Source organism: Oncorhynchus gorbuscha, unplaced genomic scaffold (genome assembly GCF_021184085.1).
Source record: "Oncorhynchus gorbuscha isolate QuinsamMale2020 ecotype Even-year unplaced genomic scaffold, OgorEven_v1.0 Un_scaffold_19:::fragment_2:::debris, whole genome shotgun sequence".
Classification (NCBI taxonomy): domain Eukaryota; kingdom Metazoa; phylum Chordata; class Actinopteri; order Salmoniformes; family Salmonidae; genus Oncorhynchus; species Oncorhynchus gorbuscha.
This window is the reverse complement of record NW_025744956.1, coordinates 79,014-92,999: the sequence shown is the minus strand read 5'-3', so window position 1 is coordinate 92,999 and position 13,986 is coordinate 79,014. Positions and strand designations below refer to the sequence as shown.

Genomic DNA, 13,986 nt, shown 5'->3' with positions numbered 1-13,986 from the left:
TGTGGACCACTGTCTCTGTGGTTCAACCATCTGTATGGTGGAGCGGGCTGGGCTCGGTCCTGAAAAACACCCACACATTAGGAGAGTAATACCACCTTGTTTTAAAACCCAGTTTTCCATTTAGAGACATATGATTTGGATTTTTTTTTACATTTCTGCTTCTGGAAAAGGGACACTTGCACATTCAAGTCTCTCTCTCTCTCTCTCTCTCTCTCTCTCTCTCTCTCTCTCTCTCTCTCTCTCTCTCTCTCTCTCTCTCTCTCTCTCTCTCTCGTGTGTTTATGCCTATGCATGCGAGTATGTTGTGTGTGCACATGCATGCATCTTTATGTCATCTTGATACCTTTACAAAATAGTTAATGTTTTTCCTCTAGGCCCACAGATCAGCTGTTTCCCCCCCAATAACTTTACAGCCAAGCAGGCAGCCTACGTGGACACATACTGCTGGGACTCCCTGATGCACCATGAGTTTGACACAGATGGAAACTTTGAGGAGCGTTCCCTCTGGGTGCACAAGGTAAGGCTCTGTTCTGTCATGATGGAACGAGAGACACACACCTTAAAGTAGAGCTGACAGCGTTTGAACTACTTTGCAGATATGAATATGCAGATATGCTCATCGGGCGGCGCACAATTGGCCCAGCGTCTTCCGGGTTTGGCCGGGGTAGGCCATCATTGTAAATAAAAATGAGTTCTTAACTGACTTGCCGAGTTAAATAAAGGTTAAATAAATAAAAATATATATAATAAAATGAAACAAACGATCATAGTATCAGTCATAAATATCAAATTCCCAGTTTATGCTACTAAACCAACTTTATAAGAAATTTTAAAATCAGGTTATATTTCTCTCAACATTTCATGATGTAGAATAAGGCATTGTTGACATAAAAGGTGTATACAGTTCAATGTATTATCAATATAATTCACCAATACATTTCTTGGTAGTCCAACAAATATTGCTATCAGGTTGTAAATCACAGCTGGCCTGGTGCATTGTTTGCTGCCTCCAGCCATTCGGGATTCAGTTTCAATGAGTCAATATTTAGGACAAAAACAGACAAATGTAACTAAGGCTGGGAATGTCAATACGATCAACCTAGCAAGGGCAATGTCAGTCATAATGTGGCTAATAGGCTAGCTTGTCTATTTATGTAGCTATTTATTTAGTCAGATAAAAACACAGAGCCTAACACTTCTGGGATGATATTATTAGGTGAGTGGGTGAGAGGTGTCATTTGGTTTGCTAGCAATAAATATGAATCACTTTGTTACCTAGCTATGCTGAACTTAAATGACTGTTAACATACAGTGCCTTGCGAAAGTATTCGGCCCCCTTGAACTTTGCGACCTTTTGCCACATTTCAGGCTTCAAACATAAAGATATAAAACTGTATTTTTTTGTGAAGAATCAACAACAAGTGGGACACAATCATTAAGTGGAACGACATTTATTGGATATTTCAAACTTTTTTAACAAATCAAAAACTGAAAAATTGGGCGTGCAAAATTATGCAGCCCCCTTAAGTTAATACTTTGTAGCGCCACCTTTTGCTGCGATTACAGCTGTAAGTCGCTTGGGGTATGTCTCTATCAGTTTTGCACATCGAGAAACTGACATTTTTTCCCATTCCTTCTTGCAAAACAGCTCGAGCTCAGTGAGGTTGGATGGAGAGCATTTGTGAACAGCAGTTTTCAGTTCTTTCCACAGATGCTCGGTTGGATTCAGGTATGGATTTTGACTTGGCCATTCTAACACCTGGATATGTTTATTTTTGAACCATTCCATTGTAGATTTTGCTTTATGTTTTGGATCATTGTCTTGTTGGAAGACAAATCTCCGTCCCAGTCTCAGGTCTTTTGCAGACTCCATCAGGTTTTATTCCAAAATGGTCCTGTATTTGGCTCCATCCATCTTCCCATCAATTTTAACCATCTTCCCTGTCCCTGCTGAAGAAAAGCAGGCCCAAACCATGATGCTGCCACCACCATGTTTGACAGTGGGGATGGTGTGTTCAGGGTGATGTGCTGTGTTGCTTTTACGCCAAACATAACGTTTTGCATTGTTGCCAAAAAGTTACATTTTGGTTTCATCTGACCAGAGCACCTTCTTCCACATGTTTGGTGTGTCTCCCAGGTGGCTTGTGGCAAACTTTAAACGACACTTTTTATGGATATCTTTAAGAAATGGCTTTCTTCTTGCCACTCTTCCATAAAGGCCAGATTTGTGCATTACACGACTGATTGTTGTCCTATGGACAGAGTCTCCCACCTCAGCTGTAGATCTCTGCAGTTCATCCAGAGTGATCATGGGCCTCTTGGCTGCATCTCTGATCAGTCTTTTCCTTGTATGAGCTGAAAGTCTAGAGGGACGGCCAGGTCTTGGTAGATTTGCAGTGGTCTAATACTCCTTCCATTTCAATATTATCGCGTGCACAGTGCTCCTTGGGATGTTTAAAGCTTGGCAAATCTTTTTGTATCCAAATCCGGCTTTAAACTTCTTCACAACAGTATCCCGGACCTGCCTGGTGTGTTCCTTGTTCTTCATGATGCTCTCTGCGCTTTTAACGGACCTCTGAGACTATCACAGTGCAGGTGCATTTATACGGAAACTTGATTACACACAGGTGGATTGTATTTATCATCATTAGTCATTTAGGTCAACATTGGATCATTCAGAGATCCTCACTGAACTTCTGGAGAGAGTTTGCTGCACAGAAAGTAAAGGGGCTGAATAATTTTGCACGCCCAATTTTTCAGTTTTTGATTTGTTAAAAAAGTTTGAAATATCCAATAAATGTCGTTCCACTTCATGATTGTGTCCCACTTGTTGTTGATTCTTCACAAAAAATACAGTTTTATATCTTTATGTTTGAAGCCTGAAATATGGCAAAAGGTTGCAAAGTTCAAGGGGGCCGAATACTTTCGCAAGGCACTGTATCTCTGAGTTGTCAATCAAATGTACTTGGCATCGATCAAATTGGTGAGGAGGCAGGCAAGTTCCCATTCAGTTATTAAAAAGTGGGTTGGGACAAGCATGCATTGGCAGGCAAGCTGCAGAAGGGCGAACCGGCTACTATTCCCCATCGTTTATCAGTGCAATTTTGACAGCCAACTACGAGCTGAAAAAGTTTGAGAGGGTTGATCTGCTGTTCCCTTGTTAGATTCATGCTCATCTCGTACTAGCCAACATTAGTTGTTTATCTTTTTGTTGTTGATGTGCATAGGCAACTGAGGGAGAGAGAGCATACCTGTTCATGGTTGTTTGATCAATAGCGCTGTAAAGTTCACAAATGTAAGAGGACTGCCGTGGTATTACATATAGGAGAAATGCATTCAGGTGTATTTTGTGGCTTTTGGCGAATGCTTTCTAATGATCTAGTTGTCCAAACGCATGGACGCTTCCCCACTCTATATTGCTATAGGAATATCACAAATGCCTTAGTATACATCATTCCCAAACATTCTATGAAAGTATGAAAATGACCATATTTAAGCGGTAAAAAAATAGGTATAATATTCTTCCTTGGGGTGTATATGAACATATGTTTATAAGATGACAGTTCCACTGTGGCACAGGAAGGTAATGCAACTTCTGTAAATGTTTGCTCTTTGTCAGGTGATGAAGACCATAAAAACATTGTTTCTGTCTTTGCCATGACAACAGTGTAATGTAAGTGGATCAGTGGAGGCTCCACAGAGGAGGAAAGGGAGGCCCATCCTCCTCAGTGAATTTCATAAAAATAAAAGTTGTAACACATTTAAAAAGTTTTCCTTTTTAGATAAAACGATACAAAATATATTCACGTCACCAAATAATGATTAAAACACACTGTTTTGCAATAAAGATCTACAGTAGCCTCAACAGCACCCTGTAGGGTAGCACCATGGTGTAGCCAGAGGACAGCTAGCTTCCATCCTCCTCTGGGTACTTTGCCTTCAATACAAAACCTGGGAGGCTCATGGTTCTCACCCCTTTCCATAGACTTACACAGTAATTAAAACTTCTGGAGGATGTCCTCCAACCTATCAGCTCTTGCAGCATGAACTGACATGTTGTCCACCCAATCAAAGGATCAGATAATTATTTTAGAACTGAAAGCATAAGCTACAGCTAGCTAGCAATGCAGTGCATAACATGTGGTGAGTAGTTGACTCAAAGAGAGAGAAAGAAAATAGTTGAACAGTTTTTAACAAATGAATTCCTTCCAAAATGAAGGAGAAGCACTATATATAGACAAAGAGATTGCCATTTTTTTCTCTCACTTACTTAGCTAGCAAATGCAGCTACCTATTTTAGCTTACTCAAACACCCGGCTCAAACAGAGGGATATAGCTAGCTGGCTATGAGTATCCAACACGACACTGGAACTCTTCCAAGTCAAGGTAAGCTTTTGGTTTAACTAATTTATTGCTACTGGGGCCCACCTGTGTAAGTGCTAAACTGCTTACTGACTGTACACTGTAACCTTACTGTATGATTGTAGCCAAAGCAGCAGATACTCTTCCTGGGGTCCAGCAAATTTAGGCTGTTTATACAATTTTAAAAACATTACAATACATTCACAAATTTCACAACACACTGTGTGCCCTCAGGCCCCTACTCCACCACTACCACATACAATGGGGCAAAAAAAGTATTTAGTCAGCCACCAATTGTGCAAGTTCTCCCTCTTAAAAAGATGAGAGATGCCTGTAATTTTCATCATAAGTACACTTCAACTATGACAGACAAAATTAGAAAAAAATCCAGAAAATCACATTGTAGGATTTTTTATGAATTTATTTGCAAATTATGGTGGAAAATAAGTATTATAAGTAGTCATCTCAACTCGCTCAATTTCCACAATATTTATTACAAGATTTAGTTGAGGTTTAGGGTTTAGTGAGTGTTTTGTTCCAAATACAATGCTTTTAGTTTTAGAAATATTTAGGGATAACTTATTCCTTGCCACCCACTCTGAAACTAACTGCAGCTCTCTGTTGAGTGTTTCAGTCACTGTAGTAGCTGATGTGTATAGTGTTGAGTCATCCACAGACATAGACACTCAAATTGAAAAAAGCAAGGGGCCTAAACAGCTTCCCTAGTGAATTCCTGATTCTAACTGGACTATATTTGAGGCTTCCATTAATGATCACCCTATGTGTTCCGTTAGACAAGTAACTCTTTATCCACATCCACACCCCACATGGGGTGTAAAGCCATAACACATATGTTTTTCCAGCAGCAGACTATGATTGATAATGTCAATAGCTGCACTGAAGTCTAACAAGACAGCCCCCACAATCATTTTATCAGCCAATCATCAGTCATTTGTGTAAGTGCTGTGCTTGTTGAGTGTCCTTACCTGTAAGCATGCTGAAAGTCTGTTGTCAATTTGTTTACTGTGAAATAGCATTGTATCTGGTCAAACACCATTTTTTTCAGAAGTTTACTAAGGGTTGGTAACAGGCTTATTGGTCGGCTAATTGAGCCAGTAAAGGGGGCTTTACTATTCTTGGGTAGCAGAATGACTTTAGCTTCCCTCCAGGCCTGAGGTCACATGCTAGTAGGCTTAAATTGAAGATGTGGCAAATAGGAGTGGAAATATATTCTGCTATTATCCTCAGTAATTTTCCTTCCAGATTGTCAGACCCCAGTGGCTTGTCATTGCTGATAGACAACAATAATCTTTTTACCTCTTCCACACTGACTTCACGAAATTCTAAAGTATAATTCTGGTCTTTCATAATTTGGTCCGATATACTTGGATGTGTAGTGTCAGCGTTTATTGCTGGCATGTCATCCCTAAGTTCGCTTATCTTGCCAATGAGAAAGTCATTAAAGTATTAAAGTAGTTTGTAATATCAGTGGGCTTTGTGATGAATGAGCTATCTGATTTAATGAATGAAGGAGCCGAGTTGGCTATTTTTCCCAAAATGTCATTTAAGTTGCCCCAAAGCTTTTTACTATCATTCTTTATATAATTTTTCTTTGCTTCATAGTGTAGTTTATTTTTTTATTTTATTTAGCTGATTCACATGATTTCTTAATTGCAATACCTTTTGCCTTATCTCTCTCAACCACACAATTTTTCAATTCATCATCAATCCAAGGGGATTTAACAGTTTTTACAATAATTTTCTTAATGGGTGCGTGCTTCTTAGTAACTGGTATAAGTAGTTTCATAAATGTGTCAAGTGCAGCGTCTGTTTGCTCCTCATTACACACCACAGATCAGCAAATATTATTTACATCATCAACATATGAATCACTACAAAACGTATTCTATGACCTCTTATACATATACTTTGGTTTTCCTAGATATGGCTATTATATTGTGATCACTACATCCTATGTAATTGGATACTGCTTTAAAGCAAACATTTGCAGCATTAGTAAAGATGTGATCAATACATGTTGATGATTTAATTCCTGTGCTGTTTTTAACTACCCTGGTAGGTTGACTGACAACCTCATCCAGGTTGCAGGCACTGGTTACAGTTTGAAGTTTTTTCCTGAGTGGACAGCTTGATTTTTAAATTAAATTTATTTAACCTTTATTTAACCAGGTAGGCCAGTTGAGAACAAGTTCTCATTTAAAACTGCGACCTGGCCAAGATAAAGCAAAAACAACAACACAGTAAATCTGTCACATGGGATAAACAAACGTACACAATAGAAAAATATATATACAGTGTGAGCAAATGAAGTAAGAAGGTAAGGCAATAAATAGGCCAATAGTGGCAAAGTAATTACAATTTAGCAATTTACACTGGAGTGACACTTGTGCAGATGTGCAGGAAATACAGTTGTGCTAAAGAGCAGAAAAACTAAAACAAATATGGGGATGAGGTAGGTAGTTGGTTGGATGGGCTATTTACAGATGGGCTGTGTGCAGCTGCAGCGATCGGCAAGCTGCTCTGACAGCTGACGCTTAAAGTTAGTGAGGGAGATATGTCTTGATTTTTGCAATTCGTTCCAGTCATTGGCAGCAGAGAACTGGAAGGAAATGCGGCGAAAGTAGGTGTTGGCTTTGGGGATGACTAGTGAAATATACCTGCTGGAGCGCGTGCTATGGGTGAGTGGTGCTATGGTGACCAGTGAGCTGAGATAAGGCGGAGCTTTACCTAGCAAAGACTTGTAGATGACCTGGAGCCAGTTCTCAACTGGCCTACCTGGTTAAATAAAATAAAGGTGAAATAGAAAAGAAAGAAAATAATATATATATCTTATTAAAAGGGACGGTTAAAGATTTCTCCAGACATAACATTATTAAAATCAAATCAAACTTTATTTGTCACATGCACCGAATACAACAAGTGTAGACCTTACTGTGAAATGCTTACTTACAGGCCCTTAACCAACAATGCAGTTCAAAAATATTTACCAAATAAACTAAAGTTTAAAATAATAAAAAGTAACACAATAAAAACACTGTGACAAGACCTGAGGTTTCTGTTACTGAGGGCAGTAGCAATTCATTTCAAAGCTCAGACGTGTCATTTTAGATGGGTTCTATAAATATGTAATAAGTAGTTATATAAATACTGGGCTGTCTAAGTAAGACATGAATCTCAAGCTCATGGGTATAATGATGGAGTTAACCGTGTGCTGTGTCCATTTGTGTATTTTGATGTATTTGGTGGAAAGTGTTCAGATGAGGGTAAGGAGCTGTGTCACAAGCTTGTGCGAGTGCCTGTGTGTGTGTGTTTCTCAGTTGTACAGTACACATTTATGGAGTTTTAGGTGTTCAACATTTAGGCAAGATTGTGCGTAGATATGGAGAGAGATATGAGCGCTGTATTTGTATCATTTGTTTGTACAGTAATCGTCATTACAATGAGGAGCATCCATTAAAAGTCATTAATCTTTCTGATTAAAAATGTAAAATGTAGACTGTAAAATCACTCTCTCGTTCTCTTCTTTTCTCTTATACTTTCACTCTCTCACAATTTGTTTCTGTTCTCTTCTCTTTCTCCCTACCGCTCCGTCCCCTCCCTTCCTCTTCATTCTTCATCACCTTCCTTCTTTCTTTCCTCTCTCCCTCCCTCCCTCTCAGATGTTCCCGTACTCTCTGTTGGCTATGGCCATGATGATGTACCTGCCTGCCCTCATCTGGCGTTTCCTGGTCATGCCGTCGTTGGGCTCCGACCTGCTCTTCATCATTGACGAGCTGGACAAATCCTACAACCGCTCCGTGCGATTGGCTCAGAGCATCCTGGAGATGCGCCAGAACACCCAGAACCCCTTCACCTTCCAGGCCGAGCTTGAGAGGTGAGAGTGGGTGTGGCAAAGATTGTGGCAGAGATAGATCCAGACAGATTGTGGCAGAGATAGATCCAGACAGATTGTGGCAGAGATAGATCCAGACAGATTGTGGCAGAGATAGATGCAGACAGATTGTGGCAGAGATAGATCCAGACAGATTGTGGCAGAGATAGATCCAGACAGATTGTGGCAGAGATAGATCCAGACAGATTTTGGCAGAGATAGATCCAGACAGATTGTGGCAGAGATAGATCCAGACAGATTGTGGCAGAGATAGATCTAGACAGATTGTGGCAGAGATAGATCCAGACAGATTGTGGCAGAGATAGATCCAGACAGATTGTGGCAGAGATAGATCCAGACAGATTGTGGCAGAGATAGATGCAGACAGATTGAGGCAGAGATAGATCCAGACAGATTGTGGCAGAGATAGATCCAGACAGATTGTGGCAGCGATAGATCCAGACAGATTGTGGCAGAGATAGATCCAGACAGATTGTGGCAGAGATAGATCTAGACAGATTGTGGCAGAGATAGATCCAGACAGATTGTGGCAGAGATAGATCCAGACAGATTGTGGCAGAGATAGATCCAGACAGATTGGTTGAGGCAGACCATGTTGAGGAGAGGTAAAAAACAATACCCGAGACAATTGCTTCAAGCAAATACATTGTCCTACGTAAACGTACATTCTTCTTTAAAAGAAACAATGTTCCATATATCCAATTACAATGATCATAACATCATTTTGAATGTATACTACAACTTAATCTATCCAGTCATGTCATATTGCAATATAGTACTTAAATAAGCAACCTTAATAACATTTGAATTCTTCAAGTGTTTTGTGAGAATGGCAACACACTCCGACAGTCGTGCCAGTTCCTCTCCACTCTTTCAAATCCTCAATATTTATGATATCGATCAACTTCAAGTCTGTTTATTTGTATTCCAATTTAAAATAAATCTAATCCCTGTTCCTTTTCAAACTAATTTCAAACTCAATACGTTTCATCATCATTCTACAAGATCTCCTCACCCCTTTTTCCGTACAAGATTTGGTACATTTTGCATTACTTACAGGCCCTTCGGAAAGTATTCAGACCCCTTGACTTTTTCTACATTTTGTTACATTACAGCCTTATTCTAAAATGGATTACATTTATTTTTTCTCTCATCAACCTACAAACAATACCCCACAATGACAAACAAAAACAGGTTTTTAGACATTTTTGCAAATCTATTAACAATTAAAAACAAATAATGTATTTACATAAGTATTCAGACTTTGCTATGAGACTCGAAATTGAGCTCCGGTGCATCCTGTTTCCATTGATCATCCTTGAGATGTTTCTGCAACTTGATTGGAGTCCACATGTGGTAAATTCTATTGATTGGACATGATTTGGAAAGGTACACACCTGTCTATGTAAGGTCCCACAGTTGACAGTGCATGTCAGAGCAAAAACCAAGCCATGAGTTCTAAGGAATTGTCCGTAGAGTTCCGAGACAGGATTGTGTCGAGTCACAGATCTGTAGAAGGGTACCAAAACATTTCTGCAACATTGAAGGTAACCAAGAACACAGTGGCCTCCATCATTCTCAATTGGAAGAAATTTGGAACCACCAAGACTCTTCCTATAACTGGCCGCCCGGCCAAACTGAGCAATCGGGGGAGAAGGGTCTCGGTCAAGGAGGGGACCAAGAACCGGATGGTCACTCTGACAGAGCTCTAGAGTTCCTCTGTGGAGATGAGAGAACCTTCCAGAAGGACAACCATCTCTGCAGCACTCCACCAATCAGGCCTTTATGGTAAAGTGACCAGACGGATGCCACTCCTCAGTAAAAGGCACATGACAGCCTGCTTGGAGTTTGCCAAAAGGCATCTGAAGACTCTCAGACCATGAGAAACAAGATTCTCTGGTCTGATGAAACCAAGATTGAACTTTTTGTGTGTCACATCTGGTAGAAATGTGGAGGAAGTGTCACATCTGGAGGAAAACTGGCACCATGCCTGGCACCATCTCTACAGTGAAGCATGGTGGTGGCAACATCATGCTGTGGGGATATTTTTCAGCAGCAGGGACTGGGAGACTTGTCAGGATCGAGGAAAAGATGAACGGAACAAAGTACAGAGAGATCCGAAATGAAAACATGCTTCAGAGTGCTCAGGACCTTAAACTGGGGTGAAGGTTCACCTTCCAACAGGACAACGACCCTAAGCACACAGCCAAGACAACCCAGGAGTGGCTTTTGGACAAGTCTGTGAATGTTCTTGGGTGGCCCAGCCAGAGCCCGGACTTGAACCCGATCAAACATCTCTGGAACGACGTGAAAATAGCTGTGCAGCAACGCTCCCCATCCAACCTGACAGAGCTTGAGAGGATCTACAGAGAAGAATGTGAGAAACTCACCAAATACAGGTGTGTCCAGCTTGTAGCATCATACCCAAGAAGACTCAAGGCTGTAATCTCTGTCAAAGGCGCTTCAACAAAGTACTGAATAAGGGTCTGAATACTTATGTAAATGTGATATTACAGTTCTTTTATTTAAAAAGAATGGGTAATGTGTGTAGATTGAGGGAAAAAACGTTTACTACATTTTAGAATAAGGCTATAACGTAATAAAATGTGGAAAATGTAAAGGTGTCTGAATACTTTCCGAAGGCACTATTTACATACTGTAGGTCTGTTTTGTACTGTCTCCTGGACTACTTCAAGCACTGCAACAGCTTCAACTCCTTCAAATGCAAAATGAAAATATATCTACTGGACATTTCATTCAATTACTAATTTTCTTCATTTTTTCCCCCTCTGATCCATCATGTTTTTTTTCTTTGTGTGAATCTCCACCTATTTGAATCCGCTGTGTGGTGCTAGGGAAAAGGTCCAGTAAGCTAATTACAGCTAAAAGTATCTGAAATGGAAACTGAAAACAAGACCCTATTTAGGCTTCAACTACAGTTATGTGACTGACTATTTAAATCTTGAATACTATGATAAATGCTTTAGATCCTCACACAACCTCCATTACCAAACATCAGAGCCAATAACATGAGTGTGTTTGAGCCAACTGTCCTCTAACCCCATCTCTTCCATGGTCTCTTTTCAGGGCCAAGCGGAAGCGTTACTTCGAGTATCCCCTGTTGGAGAGGTACATGCAGAGCAAACACGGCTCCTACTTCCTGGTCAGCATGCTCTTTCTGCGCGGCTTCCTCTTGCTCACCTTCATGTCTGCCGCCTGCCTCTACCTCGTCTACTTCCACCTATCCGCCTTTCTCCAGGATGAGTTTAGCTGCTTTGTCCGCACCGGCTTGCTGCGCGACCAAAACTGGGTCCCAGAATTGGTCCAGTGCAAAATGACCGGCCAACTGGTGTTCCAAGTTATTAGCGTGGCTAACGGCGCTATCTACGTCCTTCTGGTACCTATCGTGCTGTTCAGCTTGGTCCGCCTCTTCTGTTGGGATACGACTCTATTGTCGGTCTACGAGGTTCTACCCGCATTGGGACTTAACAGCGGTCGCAAGCTGGGCTGCCCGCTCAACGACCTCAACGTTCTTCTGCTGTTTTTGCGAGCTAACGTGGCGCATCTGCAGTCTTATGGCAGGCTGAGGGCCGTATGCTCGCTGGCATCCCCGCAGATCGGGAAGGGGAATGGCGTGAAGGGCGCAGGGATGCTGACGGCAGAGGAAATCGAGGAGAGGGCCGAGGCAGCACAGGAGCTAGAGGAGGAAGTGGAGGAGCTGCAGGAGGAAGGGAAGCTCAACCTGGTGGATATCATGACCATTTTAGGAGCGGCCCGGGGAAACGCGGTCAACTGCACCGATTCCAGGCCTCTGGTGGAGGAGAATATGAGTCTGGGTACTGTAACTCTTATCTACACTCTCAAACGTATTCTGCTTGTGGGTTTGTTCGCCTATATTGTTTGGGATGTTCAGAAAATTATAAAGTGAGGGAGCTCTCTCTGCGAGACTGCAGATCATGTTCAAATTAAATAATGGACGGTGGTGAAAGCAGTTTTCTTTGAATAGCCACTCTACTCTTACTGAATGTTGGATGAGGAGGCAATAGTAGTAATGGACTTCACTTGAGATGGCAGTTTTGATTCAAACTTTTCCATCTACACTGTGATACAAAAATGCGTTCCACAAACATTAACTGTCCACAAATGGTTTTCTTATACATGTACTACTATGCCAGTAGGCCTAATATAAATAAGTATTACATGTTAGAGAGTTTTTCCTCGGGACTGGAAAGCCTATAATTCTAAAAGCGGCTTTTTTTAAGGAACTACAGCAAGAGAGCAGATACAATTAGTTCCCACTCCTAACTCCCCTCTCTGTCTCCTTACAGAGCCAAACCACCAGGGGTACCATGAGTTGAAGGAGACTGCATCATGTAATCGTTACTAAACCATCAATTGACTGAACCATCAATGTGACACCAATTGAGGGGGAGGGGGAGATCAAAAAGATAACCTGGGAGAGAAGCGAGGGAAGGGGTTCTGTATCCAGAGAAGTTGTTCCAAAAAGCCTCCATTAGAATTAAAAGCTTGGTGGTTAACTTGAGCAATGTAGTTTCTTTATGTATGACTGAGCTTCTGGGTCGTTGTGACTCATCTTAATTTCAACTTCAGATTTCCTACTTTTCTTTATGGTTATGCGTTTTACTGTACTTGATTTTGTGATTTATCAGCAAGGAAAGTTGTATGTGTTAAATGTCAACCAGTAACATTTTGTTTGTTCTATGTCAACAGATACCAATGTAATGAATAAAGTTATTTTTATGACTGTTGTGTTGAATGGCTCAAGTGCAACATTTCCCTCACCACTTGTGAGTCACATTGTAAATGAATTGCCTTGTGATATGTGAGATTATTTAATTGAATAAAATACATTTTAAAAGTGCTCACTCTCCAAAAAATGCTTATTTTATGTAAACATTCTCAGCTGAAACATTTGCTGCACTTTGAGTACCTTTTGTAATTAAAATAAGAAACATTTATGTATCTTGTCTTCACTGATGTTTTGAGCGCTTACACTTTTAAACTCTAAACTGGATTCTTCTTCTCTTACGCACCCCACATCTGCTATTTACTAGAAAGATAAACACAGACTCTTATTCTCCTCTTTACTAAATTGTAATAAAATTATATTAAATTCAAATTCTTATCCTACACCAAGTCCTGACTGAAAGGGCCACCAAAATTGCACCTTCAACATTCACTCATTTATAGTTACTGGGTTAAGAAATGACCCAGGGTTGGGTTGGGAAAACAGGGTTAAGAAATTACCCAGCGTTGGGTTTGGAAAAACCAGGGTTGGGAAAACAGGGTTGATAATGTAGGGGTTGAAGAAAGTTTCCCATATTTGCTGCCCAATGTGGTTTGGAGTGCTGAGATAACATTTTGAGCTGCAATGTCAGATGTCCTGCAAAGACTCTGCTTTAGGTCTACACTCTTAGAAAAGAAAAGCATAGCAGACTACTTTTGACCGGGGCCCATAGTGCTCTTGTCAAAATAGTAAACTATGTAGGGAATAGGGTGTTGGGACATCATGTTAGTTGTGCAGCCATAGACACATACCTAAAGATCCTTGCTGACCTACTCACACATAAAACCACCACTAAGTTCAAAGTGTGGAAACTACAATATGTTGCCCTGATTCAGATAATATAGCCTTGTATTCCAGGCGTATAGGCTATAGACACATGCTGGTGAGCGAGACTCTACATTAC

General features: G+C 40.8%; 1 protein-coding gene across 1 annotated transcript in view; it reads left to right on the top strand.

Annotated features, from left to right (window-relative positions):
• LOC124017336 overlaps window positions 1–13,041 on the top strand; it is a 110,910-nt gene extending 97,869 nt beyond the window's left edge. The window contains exons 14-16 of the mRNA XM_046332589.1: window positions 375–517; window positions 8,043–8,257; window positions 11,363–13,041. Of these exons, the coding sequence (XP_046188545.1) occupies window positions 375–517; window positions 8,043–8,257; window positions 11,363–12,203 (1,199 nt within the window). The 3' untranslated portion in view covers window positions 12,204–13,041. The remainder of the gene's footprint in view (window positions 1–374; window positions 518–8,042; window positions 8,258–11,362) is intronic.
• Window positions 13,042–13,986: the final 945 nt, after the last annotated feature.